General features: G+C 32.4%; 1 protein-coding gene across 3 annotated transcripts in view; it reads right to left on the bottom strand.

Annotated features, from left to right (window-relative positions):
* LOC122716221 overlaps nt 1–26,721 on the bottom strand; it is a 70,001-nt gene that overhangs the window by 12,751 nt on the left and 30,529 nt on the right. For 2 of the 3 annotated variants that reach the window (XM_043939102.1, XM_043939104.1), the window contains exons 2-3: nt 5,118–5,541; nt 1,868–2,033 (exon numbers count right to left, since the gene is read on the bottom strand). In XM_043939102.1, coding sequence (XP_043795037.1) covers nt 1,868–2,033; nt 5,118–5,460 — 509 coding nt within the window. In that variant the 5' untranslated portion in view covers nt 5,461–5,541. Of the gene's footprint in view, nt 1–1,867; nt 2,034–5,117; nt 5,542–9,639; nt 9,827–26,721 lie in introns of those variants that run through there. The other variant, XM_043939103.1, reaches the window with a different exon arrangement.

Here is a 26,721-nt window from a genome sequence, read left to right as displayed (position 1 = left end):
AAAGAAAGAAAGAAAGAAAGAAAGGAATAACTACGCGAGACTACTCAGCAGACCAATCACAGAGATTTATCATACATATTAATCCCTTCCTTTTTCTTTTTTTTTTCTCTTTTCTCTTTAATTCAATCTCGACGAATTCTTCGTTCTTCACGTTTTCGTCGTGAGAATAAAAGAATTATTATTATTATCATCATCATTATTATTCATCGTTTATTTTTAAGATAATAAAAATGATCCATCCATGGATCTTGGAAAATAATTCGAGGCTGATTCAGAGTTCTATTTCAGACGAAGGACGGTCATTCCTACGTTTTGCTATATGAAACGTTGTGACACATTCGTTTCGCAAGCCCCTCCATCGGTGAACGTAATCCGTTACGTTCTAAGCACTTTCGTTCTTTCGATATTTGCTATTTCTCTCTCTCTCTCTCTCTAACTCTCTATCTCTCTCTCCTCTATTTTTTAATCGGTAATATTTCACTTTGTGGTGTCGCGATTTGATTAATCGTGTACGTTATCGGAATGTAGATATTTATTTACGTGAATAATTAATGATGGTTGAAAGTATCGAGAGAAGAGCTTAATTCCATGAGTTTTTAAATTTCGATGTGATTATAATTTTTTATAATATAACGAACGTTGATTAAAAAATGTATTGAAATATTAGACTGTGATTTTAATTTTTAAAAATTAAACCGATTAAATTAATGACGAAATTTGAATTTCCCTCGTGCATCGAGAAAAATTGAAAGAATTGCAATAAAGAACATTTATTTCATCGATAGGAAAATATACTGCATATGTTAAGTAATCTAGGAACATATTATCGTACGTAAGCTAGGAGGCTTGAAAAATGGAGAACGAGCAAAGTAACGCGAGAAGAATATTAAAATTTTAATGAAATCAAACTTCGTTTCAGGATATATATAAAGAATTATTTTTCGAAAATTGATGGATCGGTCTGGTTTTTTTTATTTCATGGAATTTCGAATTTCATCTTCCTCGATGATGAATTTACTTATTATTAACTTTTGTCGCATAATCTATTCAATCGTATTTATGATGTTATTATAATTACTTTCTTGCACCGTTTTTTTACGCCATTAATATTTTCGAATTCAACGACAATACGTTCTTTCTTTGATCTGTATTCAACTCGACGAATCGGTCGTTTTAGCAACTATGCAAAACGAGGAATGAATTAAACATACATTTCGGTATCTAGAAAGGCCTTAAATATATTCCAATAGCAATATTTCTTCAAGTTTCATGTATTTTTATTGCATCGATTGTTGCGCGATGAAGAAGAATTATTGTGTTACAAAGGAAAAATAATACAAGTATAGAGAAATGTAATTCGAAGAAATTCTGGAAAAAAAAATATAGAGAAATAAAAGATTCGTATCAAAATGAATTTATAATGAATTAATCGGAAATCGGTATTTTTAATTCAAAACTCGAAAGAAAAATATATTTTTTCACGAATCAATCGATGCTTCCTTTTTTTATAAAATAAATTCCGATAATTTTCCTCTCTCCAAAAATTTATCCTTAGATTTCATCTAATCTGGCAAACTTTGGAAAGTAAGCTCTTCCACGATCACGATTCGATTCGAAATAATATAAGAGATCAAAAAGAAACGAGATACATCGCGATACATATATTTGTAATTTCGTTTCTCGGTGTTCTGGTTGATGTTGTCTTACTTTCTTGCTAAAAAAAAAAAAAAAAAGAAAAAAAAGAAAAGAAAAGAAAAGAAAAGTTCAAACGATCTTGTAACGCCCCGGACTGGTGAACACGATCGAATGTTAAACAGTAGCCAGGAAGAGAACACAGAGAGTAGGGGAACATTTTTCATTCCTTTACCTGATGTACTTTCGATGCTCGTTCACTGGAACGAAGTACTCCTCGTAGGGATCGGCTGGAACCTCGCAAGCTTCCTGGCCCTTCGTTTGGAGATTGTTGCCCGCGTAAGGCCTCATCGAGACCAGTTCCAAGTTTACTGCCTCGATCTGCTCTTTCTTTCCGGTATCTATAGAGAAACGAGATATTGTTCAATGAGATAAATATTGGTTTTTAATAGTTAATTGTTCCACGGATGCATTGGTATTGATATTTTTTTGGTTTTTTTTTTCATGATGAAGGTTTTCATCATTTTTTATTTCAATCAAGATATTGATTGAACTCCAACCGATATTGTGATAACGTGTGTGTACCGTGATAACCGATTGTGTAATAACGTGATTTTTAAAGAGGAAAGATAGCACAAGATAAGTGAAATAAAATTCTTTTTATAATATTTCTTGATAATAATTGACTCTTGTGGTGTAAATGATTTACAATATTTGTTCGACACATTTAAATTTATCAAATTTTATTCGATTCGTGTATAGTTTTTTTTAGATGTGTATATAATTATTATTCACTTGTTATTTAATTTTTTGACGTTTGAACACTTTTATACAACAGTATTATAAAATGGTACGTATATTTTCAACTAATTATCTTATACCATATATTATACCACGTTTTTCTTAAAATAACTTTCTCTCTTTTTCTGATACAATTGCAACTACAGTGAAGGTTCGAAATTAAATTAAATTTCTTAGATACGTATTTCGAGATGTTGAGAATTATATAATTTATATAAATATAAATATAAATATAAATTATACGAGTATCAAAGTATATATTTTATAAGGCGAAACCGTGTTTGTTGTAAAATCGATGTTAATAAGAGAAAAAAATTAGTTAATTAACGCGTTTATTTGAACAAAGTTCAAAAGTCGATGTACTATTATTGAGAAACATTCTTCGCTCATAACTTTGCTAGTAAAGAAAATATATTCCATTATGTATTGACGGAAGTTGATTGCAAATATATTGACGTTTTACCTCTTTGAAAGCAATAATGAAATGAAGTAAAGAATAATCTTACAATAATAGTGGTTAGGCAATTAAAATTTATACTTTCTAAAGTAACAAGGAATTGATAAAATAATAATAGTAAAAAAAAAAAAAAGAATAAGAATAGAAAGAAAAATAAATAAATAAATAAAAAACGTATAAAATAGAACACGTATAGATAGAATATAATTGAAACGTTCCAGAATTATTATTTAAATTAGGAATAATATCAATTAAGTTATTTTTTTAAACAACGAATAAATAAAATGAATTATTTGCTTTCATATTTATTAATCATATTTATATTATATTTTGTTCATCAAAGTATAATACTTTGATTTATCCAGTGAAAGTAAATTATTTAGATAATCTTTACAAGATTTGCAACAAAGTTAATAATTCTTTTAATTGATTCTCTGTTTAATTTAACGAATTTGTTGTCTTATTACGAATATATGGATATTACATGTTTTGCAAATTAATCATTTTGATCGTTCATATATTTTCTGCGTTTCACTGACCTCGAACGACTTTTTCTTGGTGAACTGGTATTGGTGATGGTGGTTGTAATTAACGATCGAAAGTTCGAAAATCACGCGGAACGATGCAGATTTCAGTAACTGCAGTAATAATTATTTCCACAGTGTGTTTTGATTTGCTTTCGAATTCTGTGCAAAAGTGTATCTTGAAAATACAATAAAACTATCTAAAACTTCGATCTGATAATGAAAAATTTGCATCATCATTTTCTCGATGTATTCCAATTTGCAACAACTCGTTCGATTGTTACACTTTCGAATACGAATACGACGAAGAATTTGAATTGTCGGAATTCGATTTACAAATTTCATTAACTCCCCTTCCCCTTCAGAATTTTTTCAAAATTTTCAAAATTTCCAGCAAACCAAAATTTCAAAATTTGATATTTGCAAATTTTTTCCAAAAATTTTCCAACAACAGCTCGACAAAAAAGAATCCAAAGCACTATGTATATCGATCGTTCTATTTTTATCCGCCCAATTACGCTCAAAATGATCCACAAAACGGAAGAAAGAAGGGCGTCAAATTTCAACGTTTATCAATCCAGTGCAATCTCGGCTCGATCAAACTTTAACTAACTCCTAATCCTCGAACCATCTTCGTTCAATCTAAAGCAACGAATCCATTCGTTCCATCCGATCCAAACCGATGAATTATTCATCGAACGCGCGCGAACGAAATTTACGCGATTCCCAAGATCGAAACGATCCCAATCCACGACGAAAATTCTTGGTTACGCGAGTAGATTTGCGGATTGCATCCGGATTTGTTGAGCGCGAACTCGAGTCGGCGAAGGAAAAATGCAACACGTTCGCTTTTTGTCGCGGAGGAATTTTCTCCGCGCTGAAAGGTAAAAGCTTGTGGCCTCCGCTTACGTAAAGTGTTCCTTCCTTTTTCGCTCTTTTTCGCCTTCCACGTTCCTCTCTCGTTTCAATGTTCTTTCAATGATCTCTCTCTTTCGCGCGCGCGAGATATGTGGAGAAAAATTGATGGAATGGAAACGAGGGAAGGAAGATAGCGAGTTTAAGAGGTTCTTTTTCGTTTGCTCGAGAGAGGATAGTTGGTTATGAGGATTTATGATAATTGGATAATATTCATTTGATATGATGTTGATATGGATCATTCATTTGATATGGATATTCGTTCTGTTTCTCTGAGTTTGCAAAAGTGATATCAATGTTTATTCGACTGTGAAAATTGTGTAGTTGTTATTAAAAAATACAATCTCTTTTCCTTTCTTTCTTTCTTTTTTTTTTTTTCTTAACTGAATAAGCGATGAATATAATCATGATTCTTCGCAAATTAATAGATTTCATTCGTAGATATGAAAAAGCAAATGTTTCAATTTTAAGGAAAAAATCTACGTGGGTACGATTTTCATTATACAATCGAAGATAAAATCTTTAGAGGAAACGTTGTCGTACATTCGAATAAAATTTCAATTATGATTCTCAATCGCAACACGCATATCAAATTTTTCCATTTTGATTATAATTATCACGTATAAAATTTTTTAATCATTAATCAGATTAATTCTTACAATCGATTAATTAAAAATTCTAGATTAAAAATATCGATTGTAAACGATCGTTTTTTTAAACAGGGGGCAAGAAATTTTTAATTTTATATTTACGTTAAAATGATATTAAATGAACAATTCTTCACTCACCGTTAATCTGCACGCTGGTCGCGCTGTTGTTAAGGAAACTAGCATCATTGTTGTTTCCATTTCCATGGACACCGTTCATTTTCGGCTCGACCACGGCCTTGTCGTTGGTTTCGGGCAGCTCGATCTTCGTCTCGGTCCTCTGATGATGAGGATCGGGACTGGTCTTTCCGGGCTCGACATACTGTTGGGAGACGAATTGGGCCCGTTGATGGCCGTTCTCCACGGGACCGCCCTCCGACTTGTGATCCAAGCTCACCTGTTGCTGCTCATCGTTCAGCCGCGACTCGGTCGCGCAATCATCGCTGGCGAACGCCGGATTATCTATACCATCTTCCGTCGACATCTCTCGATACGCCTCGCCGGAAACTGCTGGACCCTCACGTGATCACCGATCACCCGGTATCGACTCTCATGCGTCTCGATTCTGTCGAATGGAAAAGTTTATGGAGATTAGAATTGGGCTCGAAAGAAAGATCTCGTCTGTGTGTGGAACGATTCTCATGTGTATTAATTCTCTGTCGAATAGAAAGATTCATAGAGATGAGAATCGAATGAAGATTTTTGAAGATGTTTGGAACTTTGGATCGACTCTTACGTGTCTTGATTTTGTCAAATGGAAAATTTTATGAGATGAGAATTGGGCTCGAAAGAAAGATCTCGTCTGTGTGTGGATCGATTCTCTCTTGACTCTATCGAATAGAAATTCATCATAGAGAATCGTGAATGTTTGGAATCTTTAGGATCCATTCTCATGTGTATTAATTCTCTGTTGAATAGAAAGATTCATAGAGATGAAAATCGAATGAAGATTTTTGAAGATGTTTGGAACTTTGGATCGACTCTTGTCTTAATTTTGTCAAATGGAAAAGTTTATAAGATGAGAATTGGGCTTGAAAGAAAAATCTCATCTGTGTGTGGAGATGTTTGAAACTTTGGATCGATTCTCTCTTGGTTCTATCGAATAGAAAAATTCATAGAGATGAGAATCGTGAATATTTGGAATCTTTGGGATCCATTCTCATGTGTATTAATTTTCTGTTGAATAGAAAGATTCATAGAGATGAGAATCGAATGAAGATTTTTGAAGATGTTTGGAACTTTGGATCGACTCTTACGTGTCTTGATTTTGTCAAATGGAAAAGTTTATGAGAATTGGGCTCGAAAGAAAAATTTCTGGAGATGTTTGCAACTTTGAATCGATTCTCTCTTGACTCTATCGAATAGAAAAGTTTATAGAGATGAGAATCGTGAATGTTTGGAATCTTTGGGATCCATTCTCATGTGTATTAATTTTCTGTCGAATAGAAATGAGAATCGAATGAAGATTTTTGAAGATGTTTGGAACTTTGGATCGATTCTCTCTTTACTCTATCGAATAGAAAGATTCATTATAGAGAATCATGAATGTTTGGAATCTTTGGGATCCATTCTTATGTGTATTAATTCTTTGTCGAATAAAAAGATTCATAGAGAATCGAATGAAAATTTTTGAAGATGTTTGAAACTTTGAATGGATTGTCAAAAAATGTATTTTATTATGAAGATAAAAATTGTGTTCGAGTGAAGATTTTTAGAGATGTTTGAATCTTTGAATCTTTTTAGAGCTATTGTTTTATGGTAATATTTATTTTATAGGTTTTTATTAGAAATTAATGGCTTTTGATTATGTTTGGAGTTGTTTATTAATAGAATGTTGTTTCTTTATAAAATGGTTATTATCAAGGTTTATGAGGTATTTGAATTATACTTTTTTGTTGATTAATTTATATTGAAGAAATTATGTATACATATCTCATATATTTTATATTAATTAATTTTTAATAAAACTTCATGATTTTTCTTTAGATATTTATGATTATGAGCTGAACTATTAAGGTCTTTGATATATTGGATATTTGAAGAATTTTATATTGAATTTTTGCTATAATAAAATACCTATTAAAATACTGTATTTTATTACCTAGGATATTATTTATTCTTTGTGTTAATTATATTTTATAATTTATAATTTACGTTATAAATTCTTATTTGTCTTCATTTGCCGTCCTTTTTTTTCTGAAAAATTTTATCTGAATATTTTAATTATACTATAAAGATTGGAGATTTCTATATATAGATTGTACAATATGATGATTGATGGTATGGCACGCGTGAAAAATATCCGTTTCATCTGATTGCGTTGATTTTTCTTGATTTTGCCAATGATGCGTAGAAAGAAATCAAATTACATAAGAAAATCCATTAATAAATGGCAATGATGTTTGAACGTTTCGTTTTTTGAAAGATGGATAATGAAATGTAATTGTTGGAAAACATACATAGCCATAGACTAATTCATTTCTTTTATTTATTCTCAATTTATAATGAATTTCCTGTTTCGATTTTAATTAATTTTATTATTAAAGTAACATCATTAAAAACTGTTTAAGTATAATCGTAATAATTAATTCTGGATATCTAAAAAATTATATCTCACACTAAACCAACAATTAAAATATAAGAAAACTTGATTTATTACAACTTAAATTAAATATCCTCTATCTTTATTTAAATTCTTTATTTAAATGTTTTTTTATTTTTATTCATATAATTTTCTTTCTTGTAAATTCTTTCAATTTCATCTTCATTCGCTATTCTTCCATTAATTAATTGTTTCAATTCAAATACTCGAGAAGAAAACATATCTCAATTTTATTCACCCAATAATTCGCCCTTTATTATTCTTCCAACTTAAACATTTCAAAATTTTATTTTTCTTCGCCATTGTTATAATTTCTTTTTTTTTTTTTAGAGAATATCAGTATCAGCTCTCCACTTTTTTTTTTATTAGAAGAAGTACACCGTGATTCCACGCTTGAATGAGGATATTCCCCGATATCGGAAACGCATTTCGCAGTTTCCGTTCGTTCGTCGAGCGAGCAGCTTCTCGGTGACCGATTTCGGATCGTGGTGTGTAATTTATAGCCGGAGAAACTGGAAGTAAGTCGATCCGATTATTTCTGCTGACGAAATTCAACGAGTGGGATCGACGTGTGATCGATCGAATTTTCCATGCTCGTTACGTTTCGTTTGCCAAATGGAATTTGCAAATAAATCTTTTCACTTGCAACCAGGAAAAATATTCTTTTATAAGTGATTTAACATTGTTATTGATTAAACGTGATTGCACCGTTTGCTTTGCAAAATTCATACAAACGATCGATGAATGGAACTGATTGAATTTTCTAGTAGTTTTTGAATTTCTTGTTATATTTCTGATGCGATCGATTATAATAATGATAAAAAAAAAAAAAAAAAAAGAAAAACAAATTCTTTTCTCTTCTCTCAGTATCGTTCATCGTTACAGAAATCGTTCATTTGCCTCATCGTCGTGTCATTGTTCGTGTTAAATTAGTGAAATGAAATTTTTTTTCACGTTCGTCGAATTTTGATTATCTAATGGAAAGTATACATGCGTTACAGTAATTTTTTTTAATTAAAAAAAAAAAAAAAAAAAAAGTATTCCCTAGTATCGTATTATCTTTCAATCGAAAACGGTTTCTTCAACTGTTTCGTAAATACATTCACAATATATAGTGACAAAAAAAGTAAGAAATAATTATCAAATAATTTATTTCATCTTGACATATATAAATAAAAAATATAAATAAAAAAATTTAAAATTCACGTATAATTCGAAGTGAAATTCATTAAAAATTTTCATCTCAATAATTTTGAGATGTCAAATAAAAAATATTCGAGTCAAGACGATAATGGTATTACGGGATTCACAGAATCGCGTTTATTATTATAGCACACGTGCAACCACACAGCTCGAATTATCCTGAACGCTATACCAATTACACACTTACACAACACGTTCCATCTTGGTCACGGTGTTTGTGACCACGCAGTTTTAATTAAACAGCACTACTTTTTCCTCCCTTCGTTGCCTACCGATAATCCGCTAGATAAGATTTTCTAAATTGAGAACAGTCACTCGTTTATCATCCAGAGAAGAATAAGGGAATAAGGGAATCTCTAAGGGATTAGGCTTTAAGGACAGGCTCGTTATTAATTAATTCCAGCTTCTTCGTGCACGTAATCGCAACGATTATGCAGAATTATTCTGAATATTCGATAACAATCGGTGCACATATAATGGTTTCACTCGATGAACAGAAATTAAGGGAATTAAAAATAAAAATTTTTAACGCTTCGAATTTTTCTTTTCGAAAATTTTGCAAACGAATAATTTTTCTTTTCTCCGTATTTATCGTTTCTATTATACTTTAAAATTTTTGCTTACAAGAACGATAAGGCAACACTAAAAGTAAAGATAATGATAACGAATATCTAGCTTAAAAACAATATAAACAATATATGTATTTTCGTGTATCAAATTTTGAATTTTCGAATTTTCATTTCTTCTATTAAAAAATGTATAATATTTTCGTAGAAAGATGGAATAAATAATGTAAGACAAATAATGTAAGAAGATAATTATTAATTCTTCAAACGAAAAAAAATTGTTGTCACTCACCGAATTTCAAAATATATCATTTTTCCACCATAACGAAGCAAAATTTTGGATCTTTTGAAACGATATATCAATCTTCTTCGTCACAAGAACCGGATCAAATGTGGTTTCGGATATTAACGTCACTTCGGTGTGGTGACGTCAATGGTTGAAGCAATTTTGAAAACTTCGCACGAGATGAACGAACGAGGCGGACATGAGAACCGTGAGACATTACGCTTTTCTGCGTCTTCCACGTATTCTTATCTTCTAAACGACTTTGTTTTTTTTTTTTTCGAAACGATTTATCTTTCGATTCTTTATCACATGTATAATTTATATTACAATTGCAACTTGTCATATTATACGGAATTCGAAGGACATTTTTGCAGTAGAAAAGAAAAGGCAAAATCCAATATAAATATTACGAATGTAAATATTAAATATACATTCTTTTTATATTTCATCTTGGAGAAAAGAAAACACGGTAATTACGAGAAACGAAACTTGAAACTTTCCAGTATCCTTTTCATATCATTATTTCTCCTTCAAGAAATTATATTAGCATATTTTATTAACATCTATATTGCGATCGATTTGAATAGAAAGAAATCTCTGAAAATTTTAAATTTCTAATCTTTCTAGAAAAATACCCGTCTATTGATAACTTCTAATTATCTAATCTAATTCGATTAAAAACTTCACACGTTCGATATTTCAAATGGGCTATCTCCAATTATTCGTTTCACGTAAACATCATTCTAATCGTAAACATCGTTTTAAATACGAAATTTTCAAGAATTCCCAGTCGCCCAAACCTCCTCGTATCCCCTTCCATCGCCTCGAACCTCCTCCCTCGAGCGGGAGTCACGGCCTCCCGCTCGTTTTTTTCTTCGATTTTGGTGAAACGTCGCGCCAACGAAAAAGGGCCGGGACAAAAAAAGGGAGCTGGATAAGTTACGGCTCGTAAAAAGCCGCCTGTGCGCGCCGCGATCTTTGTCTCTGTCGGTTCACCCTTTCATTATGACAATTTAAAAAAAAAATCATCGCGGATCAAACTGTCGTAATTTGATACGAGACCGATCTGAACTGGTGAGTAGAAACTTTTATCTATTTATTCCTATGAAAGTTGTGTATCTGTAATGTAAAAAAGAGAGAGGAAAAAAAAAGAAAAAGAAAAACGATACGTTGATGCAAAAGTTGAAACTACGATGAAAATCGTTTCCTGATAACTTGTTTCTAGATCGAATTTAATATTACATTGCAGAGATTTCTCTTTGTTTCGACCGAAAAAAAAAAATTTCTATGACGCCGGTACTTCCTGCAGCAATAAGGGAGAGATGAAAAATTCTCGCCACTAGGATGTACAGGGTGGCCAGGTTGAATTGACGAAGATATCATCGTTGATTGGAGATCGACGATTGGTTAAATTGCGTTTCGATTTGAATGAATTGATGTTTTCCGCAAAGAGACGACCGAGACAATTTCTTTCTTTTGTCCCTGGCCGGCGAAAGGTTCCGGCTTGGAACTTGAAAACTATCGTCTCGATATCGAAAGTGGAAGAAAGCGTAGGATCAGCATTACTGGGAAGTTCCATATATATAGGGGGAAACTTAAAATTGAGAGTGTTTTTCGTATTTTTGTTGTGCTGAAAGGAGATAATTTATGTTATTTGTGTATTAATTGGTATTAATTTTCGTTCTTTGACAGTCAATCGAAATTTCTAAAAGAAATATCTTGTACTATATTCTATCTTCCTTTTTTGAATTTCTTTCAATCTTCAAAATGCGATCGAAATATATTTCATATGCCTAATCTCTGAAAGTATCTTCTCAGAGGCATCGTCACCGCCATCTGGCGATAATTTCTCCACTCTCTCACGAATTATTCAATCAATAATCATAACTTCCATCGATTCTCATCGATCAATCTCTTCTATAAAACTTTCCAAATATTTACTGAAAATTGCAATCGCATCAAACTTCAATTTCTAACCTCTAAAATCATATTTACAGGTATCGTCACGCCATCTGGCGACAATTTATTCATTTTTCCACGAATTATCCAGTAATCCAATCACGATCATAACTTCCAACGCATTTTGCGGCCTACGATTAAACCAGTAACATAGTTGCTGAACGTAACGTGGCGCCATCTGGCGACAATTTTTCGACTTTTTCGCAAATTACCCATCATCCAACGGTCCAATCCCGATCACGACTCAACGACACGCTCTGTAAACTGCTATTGAACCAATAATCGTGTTATCGAACGCAACGTGACCGCCATCTGGCGGCAATTTTTCGACTTTTCACCACGGATTTATCCAACGTCCAACCTCTAATCGCGACTCGCAAGACACCCGGTAGACCACGGTCAGACGGTCGGCCGTGTTGGCGCGTGTACGTGTAAACGTTGCGGGCATATACTGCACCGAAAGCGGTTGACCCTGAGAGAGGCAGGCACAAAGGACTGATTCACCCCGGGGCCAGAGTGGAGTCCTCTCCTCGGAGAGCTCGCGTTCACCCAGGTCGACTTCGGTGAACCTCTCCTCCTCGGTTCCTCTCCACAAGTGACATAATCCAGCTGGATCTGGCCGCCGTTTTCGATTTAACCGCCGGCTCATCGTAATTGGTAACGTAATCGCGGATCATGATGCCACGGGTTAGAGGTCCGACCGGGTCCAACCGAGCTGGGAACGGTCCGCGAGTTTCTGATAGAGGAAGTCAGCGCGCCGAGAGAAATCGAAATGTTTGATACGGCTGTGTTTTATGGCTTCCAATTAATTCGATGACTTTCCGTGGAATTGAATTTCTTTTTTCTTTTTGAATATTTTGCAAAGAAGCGAACACTATTTATTGCAATATCTTTTGATGTAATCGTAAAAAAAAGACTCTTAGAAATCTTTCGATATTTTCTAGAGCGAAGCATGGCAAAGTATTTTATTAATTATTATTTTCGAAATTCATTGGAAAATTCAGAGACGTTAAATTCACAATCCAAACTTTATCATATATCAAAATTGCAAAATTTAATGATCGAAAATTGAAAATTTATCCCTAAAATAAATCATCATATTTTCGAAAAAAATAGTAGCAAAGAACGTTCGAGTTGAATTCGGTTCGCAAAATAACAAAAAAAAAAAAAAAAAGAAAAAAAACGAAACGAACGATTCGCGAATTCGCGACACGCACGAGCGATCTCCTGTCGAAACGTGCCAAATTTCCGCGAACGATCGACGCGTGAAAAGATTAACTAGGGAGAGGAGGGAAGGGGAGGACGCGCTAATAGAGCATGATTGAATTTCGGTTTCGTTCGATGGCGGTTGGTATGCATAGATAATGCGGAAAAGTTGCGCAAGGTTTTCCTGTCGATTACGATCAAGGTGAAAGTCTTCGAGCTCGCCAGAGCGAAACGTTATCAATAGGGGGACCTCGTAAATTGCAGCCAATGTCGGGCTCGGAGAATGTCCTTTAACGAGGAAATCGTTTCAAGAATCTCGAAATCGTTACTTGGGAGGATAATGGTTCCTCCCTAACGAGCCTCCTTAATTCGCCATTGTTGTGATGTAATTGACAGTCTTTGTGAATTTTGACCTCTTTTTACTCGTCTACGTGAAAACTTTTTCATTTAGTTTTTATCGGTGATTGTATATAGATACTGGATGTAATTCTGGAAATTAGAAGTATTTTTTGAGATCGTGTTTAAAGTATTTTACAATTGAATTTTTGATATAGGTTAATTAATAATTAAAATTTTCAAACTGTTATTTTGTATTCTAAGTTTTAAATTATTTGTTCGATTGAGTTGAGTTACAAAGAATGAGTTGAATATTGAGATGAATTGCAGATATATTTTAAAAATAGTGTTATTAGAGTTCAATTTACATTTAGTTGCAGTAACAGATTGTAATAAATTTAGATTAATGAGTTTTATTTTACTTTAACAATCAAATTTTCTCTTGGACTACTGGTGCATTAATATTTCTTTTATTATATTCCCTGTATTTTTATAATATTTATAAAATAAAATTAGCAAATTCTGTGTTCCTGGAATTTTTATTTCGAAGATATCCTGGGCGAAGATTCCATCGATTTCATCGACCATTTCGTCGACTTTATCTCAAACCATTGGTTCCGCTGCTAGAAATAGAGGATTGCGTATGCAAAGCGGCTGGATTTTGTTTTCTTCAACGTTAAACTCATAATCTAGTCGAGTTTTATTCGTTTCCAAACGAGCGCCTCGATTTCTGCACAAAATCCTTCATTTCGTAATAATCTGCAAACGGTATTTCAAATCGCTTGAATCGCATATTCTGTTCAAAATTCAACGTAAAATTTCTCTTGAAACATTCTGTATTGAATTTCAAACAAATGTATCTTGATTATATTAAAAAGAAAAAAAATTAACAAATCAATTTATCATTTAAAAATATTAACTCAAAAATTTTTTTAATACAATTTTTCATAGAATAAAAATTTTTTTCTTCCTTTTAAATATTCAACATTCCTTATTTATAGCTGACAGTTTCTCAGATCAACTTCAAGTTAACCAATTCCATATTTCCAATTATTTCTTCAATCTTAATCGAACGTTCTTTTCACCTTTCTAAGAATACATTTTTAAATTCGTCATCATTCTATTCCTGCCGAATTCTATTTCAATTTCCTTTTTATAAATTACTTTCTATATCAACCATTTACTTTTTTTCAAGAAAATTTCAACCTAATTTCGCCTTCATCTTGGCGAATTTAATCACTGATCGAGTCGGAAGATTGTAACACGCTCCGCGATCGAAATGAAACTTTTCTTAATTAACGATCGTTGGACAAGCTTGAGTAAATGTTGCGCCACACTGAAATTTTGTATTACGCCTTGTATTCTGTGATTAACGCGCAAAGAGAGGAGAAAAGATTCTTCGGCTTCTATTATTATCGATGCCGGGAAATAGATTCGGTTCGAATCACGTAATCCTTAGCACAGTGTTATTACCGCAATAAAATTGGATTTGTTGAAGATGCGCTTTAAAGAGTGTTCCATGTTTGATGAGATTAATTGTGCCGTGTGAAATTATTATTATTATTATTATTATTATTATCTATAACTTTTTCTTTCTCATCTTATATAAATGCGTCTTTATTTAAAAATAAATAAGAATGCGAAATTCTTATTTATTTAGAGGATCTCCTCTTTTTATGAATTTCTTCGTTTCGACAAATAACGTATCTTAGTTTATTTTGAAACGTACGAACTTTTATTACCTTTATATTTAATAATTTTGTTGCTGATTATTTTTCTCTATTTTCCTCCTTTTTGTTATAATATACATGTTCTAACAATGGATAGAATTCATTTTAAAAAATGCTCATTTATCGATCACTCATTTAAACAATCGAAGATCTTCTGATTAATCTCAAATTGTTATTTATTTGCACGAGAAAAAAAGATATTTATATTTTTACAGATCATCGTACGAGAAAAAATTAATAACTTTGCAAAAAGAATGTATTCAATCACTGATGATAAAGAAAACTTCATTCCACTTTTCCTTTTCTCTCTCTCTCTCTCTCTCTCTCTCTCTCTCTCTCTCTCTCTCTCTCTCTCTCGTCTCGTAAATAACGTGAAGCGAATGAAGGAGACACGCCTCATAGGAGAGGAATCTTAGCGATGCTGAGTAGCTGTTGAACAAGTGACGTAACTTTGGATCACAACGAAAGAAAGCGAAGGCGTTCGAGCGTTGCACGAATGGACGCGCGTGCAAAAATGTCGGATCGCATTGTCTCGCGTGTTGGTACAGGCGAGAAGATCTCGTCGTACCTGAAAGATCGCCATAACTCGATCCACCGATAAATTACTCGAGCAACGAACTCATCTATACGATATAAAACGAATAAGACGCCGGAGATCGTTGAAACGAAAGACAATGGAAACATTGTGTTATCGTCTCGAAATTTAATAATCCTAATTACTATAATTATTTCTTCAACGTAAAGTGACTTTTTCTTTTTTTTTTTTTTTCTTAAGCAAAATTGAAAAATTTTTAGAAATATATTTAATATATTAAACGTGATATTTCGATAATAATTATTTGATTCTTTTTCCCCCGGTAAACGAAAGAGAAAAAAAATCGAAAAATTGCTCAACTTAAGCTATTCCACGCAAGGGAAAAAGATACGAAGTAGAATGTCTACACGTCGCATGAACAAACGAGAAATGAAAAGAAAATAAACCCTAATACCTCACTGTGGAAAGAAACTTTGAAAAAATTTCAAACGAGAACGCACAGCATCCAAAAAAAAAAAAAATAGTAAGAATAAATAATTCCACGAAAAAGAATTCTAAGAAAATTCAACGCGAAGAAGAGTACACAGAACAAGGTAGCAGAGAGAGGAAAAAAAAAAAAAAAAAGAATAGGAAGACAACGTGGACGGAAAGCGAGCGCGATTCCGGCGCGGCGATGCAAACCGTTCCATTACACCAAAAGGGTTCCGTGATCCCTCTGCGTTCTCCTCGCGAGGGAGCATGGGATCCTCGTCATTCGAGAAGAGGATATTATCTTACGCGAATCCGTACACCGGTATTATTAGACAAACCGAATGCCGTAGAGAATGACCATTAGAGAAAACGTTGAAAACGCGACCGTATCCTATCCACCCTTTTCCTGCCTACACACACGCGCGCGCGCGCACACAGCGAGTTCCTACGATCGTTTCGCACGCAATTACACGATCCGTCTTTTGGCGCGGGGCAAAACGCTGCCGAGAGATTCGAAACGATTCCAAGAAGATTCTGTTTTAAAACGTTCCGCCAATCTGGAGAGATTATCGACGAGCGAGAAAACAAGGCGGAAACTTGATCCTCCGTGCTGGTCACGCCATTTTGATACTACTCGGTTTCTTTTTTTTCTTTTGGAGAGATGATTTATGTTGTTAGATTTTTTTTTTATTATTGGTGGTTGGTAATGAAAATTGTTATCTATATTTATGTTAAATTCAATAGATCAGGTTAAATAATATATAAAGTATTTATTGTTATTCAAAATTAATAATGAGTATCAACTTTGACTTTGGAACTTTTAACATTTAACTCGTAGAATTGCTTCGACAATTTTTATTTTATCGAGAAAATTTCTTAGTTTCCATCATTTCATTATTTATATCAAAGAAATTATATGTAGAATTGTTATCTATATTTATGTTAAGTATAGTAGATTAAATTAGGTTAAATAATATCAACTTTAACATAGAACTTTTAATATTCAATTCATAGAATTATTTTGATGTGTATTTGACAATTCTATCGACAAAATTCTTTACTTTCCATAGTTTAATTACTTATATCAAAGAAACTATATGTAGAATAAAAATTGTTATCTATATTTATGTTAAATTCAATAGATCAAATTAAATAATATATTGGAATTTTTAACATTTAATTCATAGAATTGTTTCGACAATTTTTATTTTATCGAGAAAATTCCTTACTTTCCATCATTTCATTATTTATATCAAAGAAATTATATGTAGAATTGTTATCTATATTTATGTTAAGTATACTAGATTAAATTAAGTTAAAATCAACTTTAACATAGAACTTTTAATATTCAATTCATAGAATTATTTTGATGTGTATTTGACAATTCTATCGACAAAATTCTTTACTTTCCATAGTTTAATTACTTATATCAAAGAAACTATATGTAGAATTAATTTACCATATTTCCCCTCTTACAAAATTATTTTCCTATACACTTAACAATTCTTTCATCCATTTTTGTAGAAGAAAATCATCTTAATAGATATTCCTTACTTTCCATCGTTTAATTACTTATATCAAAGAAACTATATGTAGAATTAATTTATCATATTTCTTTTATAAAATTATTTTTCTATACACTTAACAATTCTTTCATCCATTTTTGTAGAAGAAAATCATCTTAATAGATACGTGTTCTTCGTAAAGATAACGTCAAAGGTCCTCGTCAGTACGGGTCGATCTCGACGGGATAAACGCAGAAAGAAAATCCCTAGGAATCCCTAGTAATTACCGGTATTGTTCGAGCGCGAAACTTCGGTTTACCTCGAACGCGCACGAACCGCCTGTTACAAACCATTGTATGCTTAATTACAACCGTCGTAACCGTTCAATTTCATGCTGTTTCCCGATAACACGACCACCCTATTGTGCATTACCCTCGGATAACAATGAAAAAACCGTGATATTTTTTTTTCAAAAGTCAAAAGTGTGCCAAATACCAGATGCGCTTTTTTAATTGCTCAATCAATTGTTGAAACAAACGAGCAAGCGAGCGATGCTCAATTAACACCACATCGTACTCCAACATCGTTCGAATATTCATAACTTCCCTCCCAATTTTTATTCCTCTTCTTGCATTCGAAATGATTTATAAGCCGTTCGTTAATACGAGATAAACACGGTTTTCGATGATATTTTATTTTTGCTATCGATGGTTCGGATAGAAAAATTCAAAGATAGCCGGAGCCTCGAAAAAGCTGCTCTACCGGTTTCAAATTATGTGCGGCAATCGACGCACATAGTTAATCGAGGTTATCTTTTGTGCAATAAATTTAGGAGGAAAAAAAAAAAAAGAGAGAGAGAGAGAGAGAGAATTGTAATGGAATATGGAATTTTGTTTTTTTAAAAATTTTTAAATATTTGTTAAGTTTGTTCCTGATATTGAATCTTATCTACCAATCGTAAGAGAAACGATGAGTGAAATTTTCTAAATATTTTTCCATTCGAAGCGGTATTTCCTTTTATTTCATTTTCTAGAAGAAATATTATTCGCGCTCGTATCATTTTTTAAACCGAGCCCTTCAATTAACATATCGATTTCTAATCGACGATTTCGAGGAAAGCATAAGGAGAAAAGTAAAAGCGGTGAAAGCTTGGAAATAACAAGTGCTCCAATATAAGATGTGGGGAGGTTTATGAAAGTTTGGGTAAAGGTGAAACTTTGGCCTAATGAGGGGTAGTGTTAAAAATTAGTGTGCATAAATTACGCGTGGCCGAGGAGACGGAACAAAGTTTTACGCTGTTATGTCGATGCATTGTGCAACGATGCTCTCGAGAATTTCTTAAATGTCAGATGGTTAATGGTCGTGCATTCGATTCCAATTCGTTCTTCCTTAAAATTCGTCCTTCCATTTTCTATTTTTCCATCTTCTTTCAAATCTGACGATGTTACTCTCCGAATAGATTCGCCATTTTGATATTCTATATCCGTTGATATTTCTGTTAAATAATAATAATACTCTTAAATAGCCACCATTATCCTTCCATTTTAATTCCAATTTTATCTTTTAACCTGTAATCTCTTAATCAATCAGATTTTTAGATTTATTTCTGACTAATTAGATTGAAATTACAATATTTATTTTTCGATCTGATATCTTCTCTGAATTTTTTATGACTTTGCGGATATTTATATTTAGACTTCGTATCATTTTTCTAAGGAATTCATTAAAAATGATGATTATCGTACAATTTTATTGCAGAAATGTTCAGAAAAAGGATAAACAAAATATTTAAATTAAAAATACTTGTTATAACATTTACAAGATATATACATATATATATATATATATATATATACAATTCAAGGTCCATTTGTTCTGTTAATAAAAAAACATAAATTTGCATAAATAATAGATAATTATATAATATCGAATATATATATACACAATTTTATCCTCTGACATTTCTTCCTAAAACCTTTCAAATCTTTCCTCTGCCTACAATCCAATTATACAATAAATTCACTATAATTTTTTTCTCTCTCCAAAGTTTCTCTCTAATAAAAAATACAAAATATAAAAATTATCCTTGATCAAACATACATTTTCCAATAAATAAATCAATCTACTCTCAGCCTTTTCCAATTACAAAAAGAATTTTCCAACACAAAATAAAAAAAAAAAAAAAGAAACAATCTTTCTCACAAATTTTGGAATGAAAAAAATATAAAATAAAATTTCTCTGTTAAATATCATTTTCTAATGAATAAACCGATGGTTTACACACAGTAACTCGTAGTGAATCGTTTCGAATGACCTTTCTACAGCACGAAGAGCGGCCGACAGCGGGATGATGATGATGATGATGATGATGATGATGATAATAGTGTTGGAGTTTGCAAGGCGCATCCTCGCGAATCGACAAACCTATACTCTTGCCTCCTCTATGCAGAGGAAGGGGATCTGTGTTACCCAAGATACTTTACTTTCTACATTCCACGGGAGACAATACGTACACCCACGCAACTTGCTCGTGTACCTGTCTCCGCGCGTTAGAATTGCTCCCCGAACCATTTTCCTCCAAGTTTGATCAGGCAGATGTTTGCCAATTTCGGGAGCAATATCATTGTCGTAATTGAAACAGGGTTATTGGGGCGATTGTTGTTGGGAATGGGGAATTCGGTTTTGTTGGACTTTTAATGAAACTCCATGCATGGAATTTTGGGTGAAAAATGGATACGAGGAGGGTGGAAAAGTTGAATTTAGGTTTAGTGGAAGATAAAAGAGACGATAAAATTATATTATTTGAAGATTTTAATGGATGGAATTTTGAATTGAAAATGGAAACAAAGAAGGTGGAAAAGTTGGATTTAGATTTAGTGGAAGACAAAGAGGATAAAATTATATTCTTTGAAGATTTTAATGGATGGAATTTTGAACAAAAAATGGAAACGAAGAGGGTGGAAAAAAAGAGTTGGATTTAAGTTTAGTGAAAAGCAGAAAGGATAAAATTATATTATTTTATATTGAATTTGGAAAAGAATATTGAAGATTTTAATGGATGGAATTTTGAATGAAAAATAGATACGAGGAGGATGGAAAAGTTGGATTTAGGTTTAGTGGAAGGCAGAGAGGATAAAATTATATTCTTTGAAGATTTTAATGGATGGAATTTTGAATTGAAAATGGAAACAAAGAAGATGGAAAAGTTGGATTTAGGTTTAGTGAAAGACAAAGAGGATAAAATTATATTCTTTGAAGATTTTAATGGATGGAATTTTGAATAAAAAATGGAAACGAAGAGGGTGGAAAAAAAAAGTTGGATTTAAATTTAGTGAAAAGCAGAAAAGATAAAATTATATTATTTTATATTGAATTTGGAAAAGAATATTGAAGATTTTAATGGATGGAATTTTGAATGAAACGAGGGTGGAAAAGTTGGATTTAGTAGAAGGCAAAGAGGATAAAATTATATTACTGGTTTTATATTGAATTTAGAAAAGAATATTGAAGATTTTAATGAAACTCCATGAATAGAATTTTAATTTTGGAAAAATGGATACAAGGAGGATAGAAAAGTTGGATTTAGATTTAATGGAAGATAGAAAGGTTTTAGGATAAAATTATATTGATTTTATATTGAATTTGGAAAGAAACACAATATTAAAGATCTTTTATTTTGGAAAATATGGAAATGAAAAGTACGTATACGTAGGATTTGGGTTAAGTTAATGAGATGGAAAGAATTCAATGAGATTATGCTTTTAAAAAAGAATAATATGAAAGAATAGAATTTAATGGAATTAAATTATTTTTTTAAATATTTTTTCTTTTTCAAAAACAGTTCGATTCCTCCTGGATGTAACAGTACTCTGCTAATCTCCGACACTTGAATTGCAAGAAGACGGATGTATAAAGTTTCACATTAATGACATAATCAGATCATATCTTTAAACGAACAGCAGCTTTAAACAAAGCAGGAAATTCCAACAATATTAACATTTTTTCAAATAATAATAATAATAACAATAATAATAATAAAATTATCAAATAACATAATAAGACACACAAATATTTTTTAAGTTGAATCTACTTTTAAAACAATACGACATGAAATTATATATGTGAACGCATCGAGATAGACACGTACTTTACTTGTAAGTACATATAAAATGTCAATGTATTCATTGCATGGTCAAGTCTATCATTCAAGAGATAGAGGCAAGGACTCGAAGTTCCGGTTTTATGGATCGTGTTATCGACATTGAATCATCTGTAGGGAAAAACTTCGTTTCAATATTGAACGTTAAATTATTTACACGATATGCGAGATAAATAAAACGCTGTTGAAAAATTATTGCAAATAATAAAATCATTCTTTGAATATTTCCACTGCTTTCAATACATTATAATATTTCTGATGCAATTATAATTTTTATAAATTTTAATAAAAGGATGTTTGATATATAATTGTACTGACATAATTGTTGCGTTCTGTTTCAGGAAGCGAGAGGAACTTGGGAGTGTGACACGAGTAACTGTGAGTACAATGACTGATGTAATATGCAATATGAGATTGAAGCGAGAACAAACAACGTTTGGTGAGTGGAAATTTAAAAAATATCAATTGTTGTTTCCTTATTATATAAATTTTCTTCAAATATATCATTTTAAAATAAGAAAAACTAGGAGATGTAATTAACATCGATATATAAATTCTCTTCTTTTCAAATTGAATTAAAATTGAAGAAAATGAGAGAGGGAAGTCGTTTTCGATTCTAGTTGTGACAAATTTATTATCGAACGGATGTTGAAATATCATGGCGTACGAACGAGTCTATTAACGGAATCGCAACCTCGGAATTCCGGTTTAGTCCGTTCGAACTAACACACGACAACATGGAATAAACCTGATCGATCGATTTCATCCGCGACAATAATCTCCACGCGAGATTTAACGGCCTCACTTTCCCTGATAATTAACGATAAACGTGTATCAGACAAGGTGAACCTCATGGATTGAACGATTAATTTCGTACGAACCCGCCATTCTCTTCTCTTCCTCCCATTCCTTTTACTTGTTTCCAGATCGTGTCTTCGATTGGATCAAATCATTGCTCCTTAGAGAGGATCCAGTGATCCACATTTACTTTCAAGGTGTGGAATATTCTCGATGATTGGATAGGTGTGCGGAATCGTACAAAATTATACCTCTTACTTTTGAAATTGAATTTGATACTCGAAATTAAAAAAAATAAATGGAACAACAATTTGATTTTTTTTTTTTTTTAAGAATAGAGTTCAATACTTCGGCGTGTTTGATTTTTGAAGAAAAAAATTTCAGAAAATTTCTTCGAGAAAATATTTAATAATTATTGAGGAGTGTGTAATGTATTTTGCAATGTTTCGATATCGGGTAGAAGAATACGAATCGAGTTCATACGATGAAAGTTTTTCTGGTGGAAAGTGCCGTAGGTTATCGATGACCCACTGAATGGAGTTCGCTATCTCCAAGTGAAATTTCTTAAAATTGCAGGACCAATTTTCATCGAAGCGTTAACTAATTGCAATAACTCGATTATTAAGGAGAAATTCTTTTAAAATTGGGTTAAATTTTTAAAAAAATTCTAACCACCATTCAATCGTGAAATAATTCAAAACGAATCAAACGATTTCCTGATCTGTTCTGAACAAATCGGTAATATTATTCCTCTTACGTGAAAATTATTTCAAACGAGTGTTTAAAGTTTAACGAACGGTGAAAGCGTTTCCACGAAGTGAATGAGAAACGTTACGCTCAAAAAAAGATGTTATTGAAAATGAATAATCAACACTCGTTGCTCGTAGAAATTTAATGAAACGAAACATTATTGCTCGAAATAATCGGCAATCTTCACTCTTCCTTTCATTTTAATCAATCAAACAATTACGTAATTTAAAATTATTACCAATCACGTTTGATTTATATTTCGCATCCAATCGTATCGTTTTCACTTTTATTTTTCTTTGCATTTTATTTTCAAAAAATAAAAAAAAAAAAAAAAGAAAAATAAAACCTGAAACGATATATTGTCGTTATTGGAAATTTAATTAATCTTAAAAAAATAAAGATATAATATTAAACGTGAAAAGATTAATGAAAAACGAAAAAGAAAAAAAAAAGGTATTTTCATGTCGTTGTAAGCACTTGTAGACAACGTTGACAGTCTATTGTCGCAACGTGTAATGAACTGGTCGTTGAAATCACCGGTTGCTCGTCCACCATGCGTTAAAGTCACCGAACAACGTCGAAGCGCGGAAATTATCTTTGACGAGAGCGAAGACAAGCGATGAATTACAGCAGCAGCGGTAAGAAATGATCAAAGAGCTGATTCACACGCTTACCCCTGGAACATTGTTATAATTAATATATTGAAAATTACACGTTGAAACTTCCTTTACAATTACCTATTATAAACCGTTAACATTTCCTCGTGTAAACTAGTAGTAGTAGATTAATTAAGGTATATAGTATTCTAGCTTTAGCAACGGGTCAATTATTTATTTGGATTGGGATTATTTCATACGATTGATCGATTCAACAAATTGAACGATCAGAATTCTCGTAATTAATTATTTCTATTGCGAGAATTTTAAAATGTTTTAGATTTTTTTTTTTTTTATATATATATAGAATAAATCAATAAAAATTTTTAAGAAAAATTTCTATCGATCGGGATATTATAAAACAGAGAAATTGAAAGTGTTAAGTTAAGTATCGTTAAAATTAACACGTGTTGTAATAGTGTTTTGGAATGACAAGAATATTTTCGAGCGAAAGTTGTAGACAAGGATTTAAGATGCGTAATAAAAATTAATAAATACCACGCATAAAATGTTATTGTTTATTAATTACTGTAACAAATGACTTTTGAAAAGTTTAAAATCCACACGCTCTTTCTACACGTTATTCTCATAAAAAAAAAAAAAGAGTTTTCTCAATCTCGAGACACGGAAGCTATTTGAAGAGATTATCTGCATTTCTAGCAAACGCGATTCCCGACATCCTTGAAACGTAATATTCTCAAGCAACAAAATAAAACGTACAAATCTAGGTTATCGAATTCTCGTTCTACTTGAAAACGAGTCTACTTGGATCGCCGTGAGATTTTCCGCTTTACGTAACTCTAGAATGAAGATAGGTAATCGCGAGAATACGCGGGATGAGAACGCGTAAATCATCCGACAAAAACAAGCAGAATTAATTTTCACGATAATTCATTCGTTCGAAGAAGAAGAAGAAGAAGAAGAAGAAGAAGAAATCCGTGATATATTTCTTTTTTTAAAATCGACGCTCCTTCTTTCTTAATTCTTTATAAAAATAAAGTAGAAAATAACGTCGAATATAATATATTGTAGAACGATTGCAATTTATACAATGAAACCTTAGCTTTTATTCAATTCTTCCAACGCAGAATTAATCATTGGAATCGTCAAAAAGGAAAAAGAAATCACAATTATATTCTCACACGAATGAACGAATACTTAAAATTTATTCTCGATTTTCGAGATATCCTCTCCTCGATCAATCAAGAATATCAATTTTTCAATCAGCTTCTCAACCGGATAATCTCCGGATCCATCGTTTTCCATTAAGTAATTTCCATTAATTAATATTAATTAATGGCCGCGATATTAATTAATGAATCATCTTTTTTCTAATCGTTTATATACTCTCAAGAGGCATCTCTTGCTTCTTAAAAAAAATAATAATAAACAAATAAATACGTTCGAATGGTTGATTCGCCTCGTCATCGGTCGATAAAAACGGAACGAAAATACCGAAAATATCGACCGAGAAAGAGATATAAATTATCGACGAAATACCGAGCGACGGGGAGACAATGGGCGGAGGATTAACGGGTTCCAAAGCGCTCGTTTAATTAATAGTTGGTTCAGTCCAAGAGGGGACACGCGTACAGGCGGCCGATAATTTTACAGAGCTGATTTAATGCAGACAAATCGGAGTTGTGGTTGTTCCAGGAACGGGTTCCCTTTTTGCCATGGAACCGGTATTTTGCTTAGGATTACGTTTATCGCAAAAATTTTATCCCGGGGAAATTTATTATGCCGCCGCTCTATTCTCGCTCCCCCTCTCCTCCCCCTTCGTTCGTTTGTTTTTGCCGATCGGTATACCGTGATTGAGCCGTGAATATTAATTGGAATTTTATTAGGGGACGGGATGGATAGATAGATTGTTTCGCGTGACAATTATTATTTTTGACTCGAGAAATTTCTTCTATTCTATTCTCTTCTATCTACGTTTATTTATTTGTTTGTTTATTGTTAAGTATTTTATGATCGAATAGAGTTTCGCGAGAACGACGTTGCATATTGCGATTGCGGTTGGCAGCTCATTAAATTGAAAATTTATGCCCGTGCAATTAATATTAATGATACTTTTCATGATACTTTTTATTTATTTGTTGTGTTTTTATTGAAGAATCAGCATGAATGCGAAAGAATAGATTCGTGTTTTCTTTTTCTTTCTATTTTATTTATTTATCTTTGCGAATACTACGATTCGATAAGATTTAAATTTCTCGATGATACTCTATTTTTATCCCAAATTTCTTCTTAATTGCGAATATTTATAAGATAATATCCGGAAATAGAAAACAAAAAAAAAAAAGAAAATGAATTTCTCGACGAACTCTCGAGTTCGTCGAATGGCGGAATGGTGGTGGTGGAGGATTTAAATGGGGGAAGGGAGAGAGCCAGGATCATGGATTTTCTTCCACATTCGCGTCCGCTTGGGGAGGAGAGGAGGGGAGGGAAGGGAATCACATTGAATCATCGTCACGCGCGATCACCCCGAATTTTTTTCCATATCTCTTCCAGTCTTCTGTCTGCCTACGTGCTTCACGCATGAACAATATGCGCCGGTCATAAGCACGGACGTGCGTAAGCCTTTCGACCGTATAAATAAATAAAACGCGCGCTTTTTCGTTTTACTCGTTTTCCCTGTGGAATAGAGAAGAGAAGGAAAGGGAAGGGAAGGGAAGGAAAGGAAAGGAAAGGAAAGGAAAGGAAAGGAAAGAAAGAAAAAAGGAGAGGGAGAGAAGAAGGGAAAAAAAAAAAAGAAGTGGAAAAAGGGAATTCGCATTCCACCCGGTTTATGCACACACCGCCGCCGAGAGTAGAACTATTTTTGCCGAGGAAAAGTGCAACGCTCAACCTGCGTTCAATATGGCGCATGGCAACAGAACTTGTTTTCCGTTGTGTTGTGTTTGCCGTCCTCTTTACACGCCAAGTTTTTAAATTTACTTTCGATCTCGAATCATTCTTCTCGGGATAATCGAGATAAGTT

The sequence above is a fragment of the Apis laboriosa genome, unplaced genomic scaffold, assembly GCF_014066325.1.
Source record: "Apis laboriosa isolate Shangri-la unplaced genomic scaffold, ASM1406632v1 scaffold43_cov150, whole genome shotgun sequence".
Taxonomy (NCBI): Eukaryota; Metazoa; Arthropoda; class Insecta; order Hymenoptera; family Apidae; genus Apis; species Apis laboriosa.
Note: the sequence above shows the minus strand (reverse complement) of the source record. Positions and strands in the feature narration are given on the sequence as shown.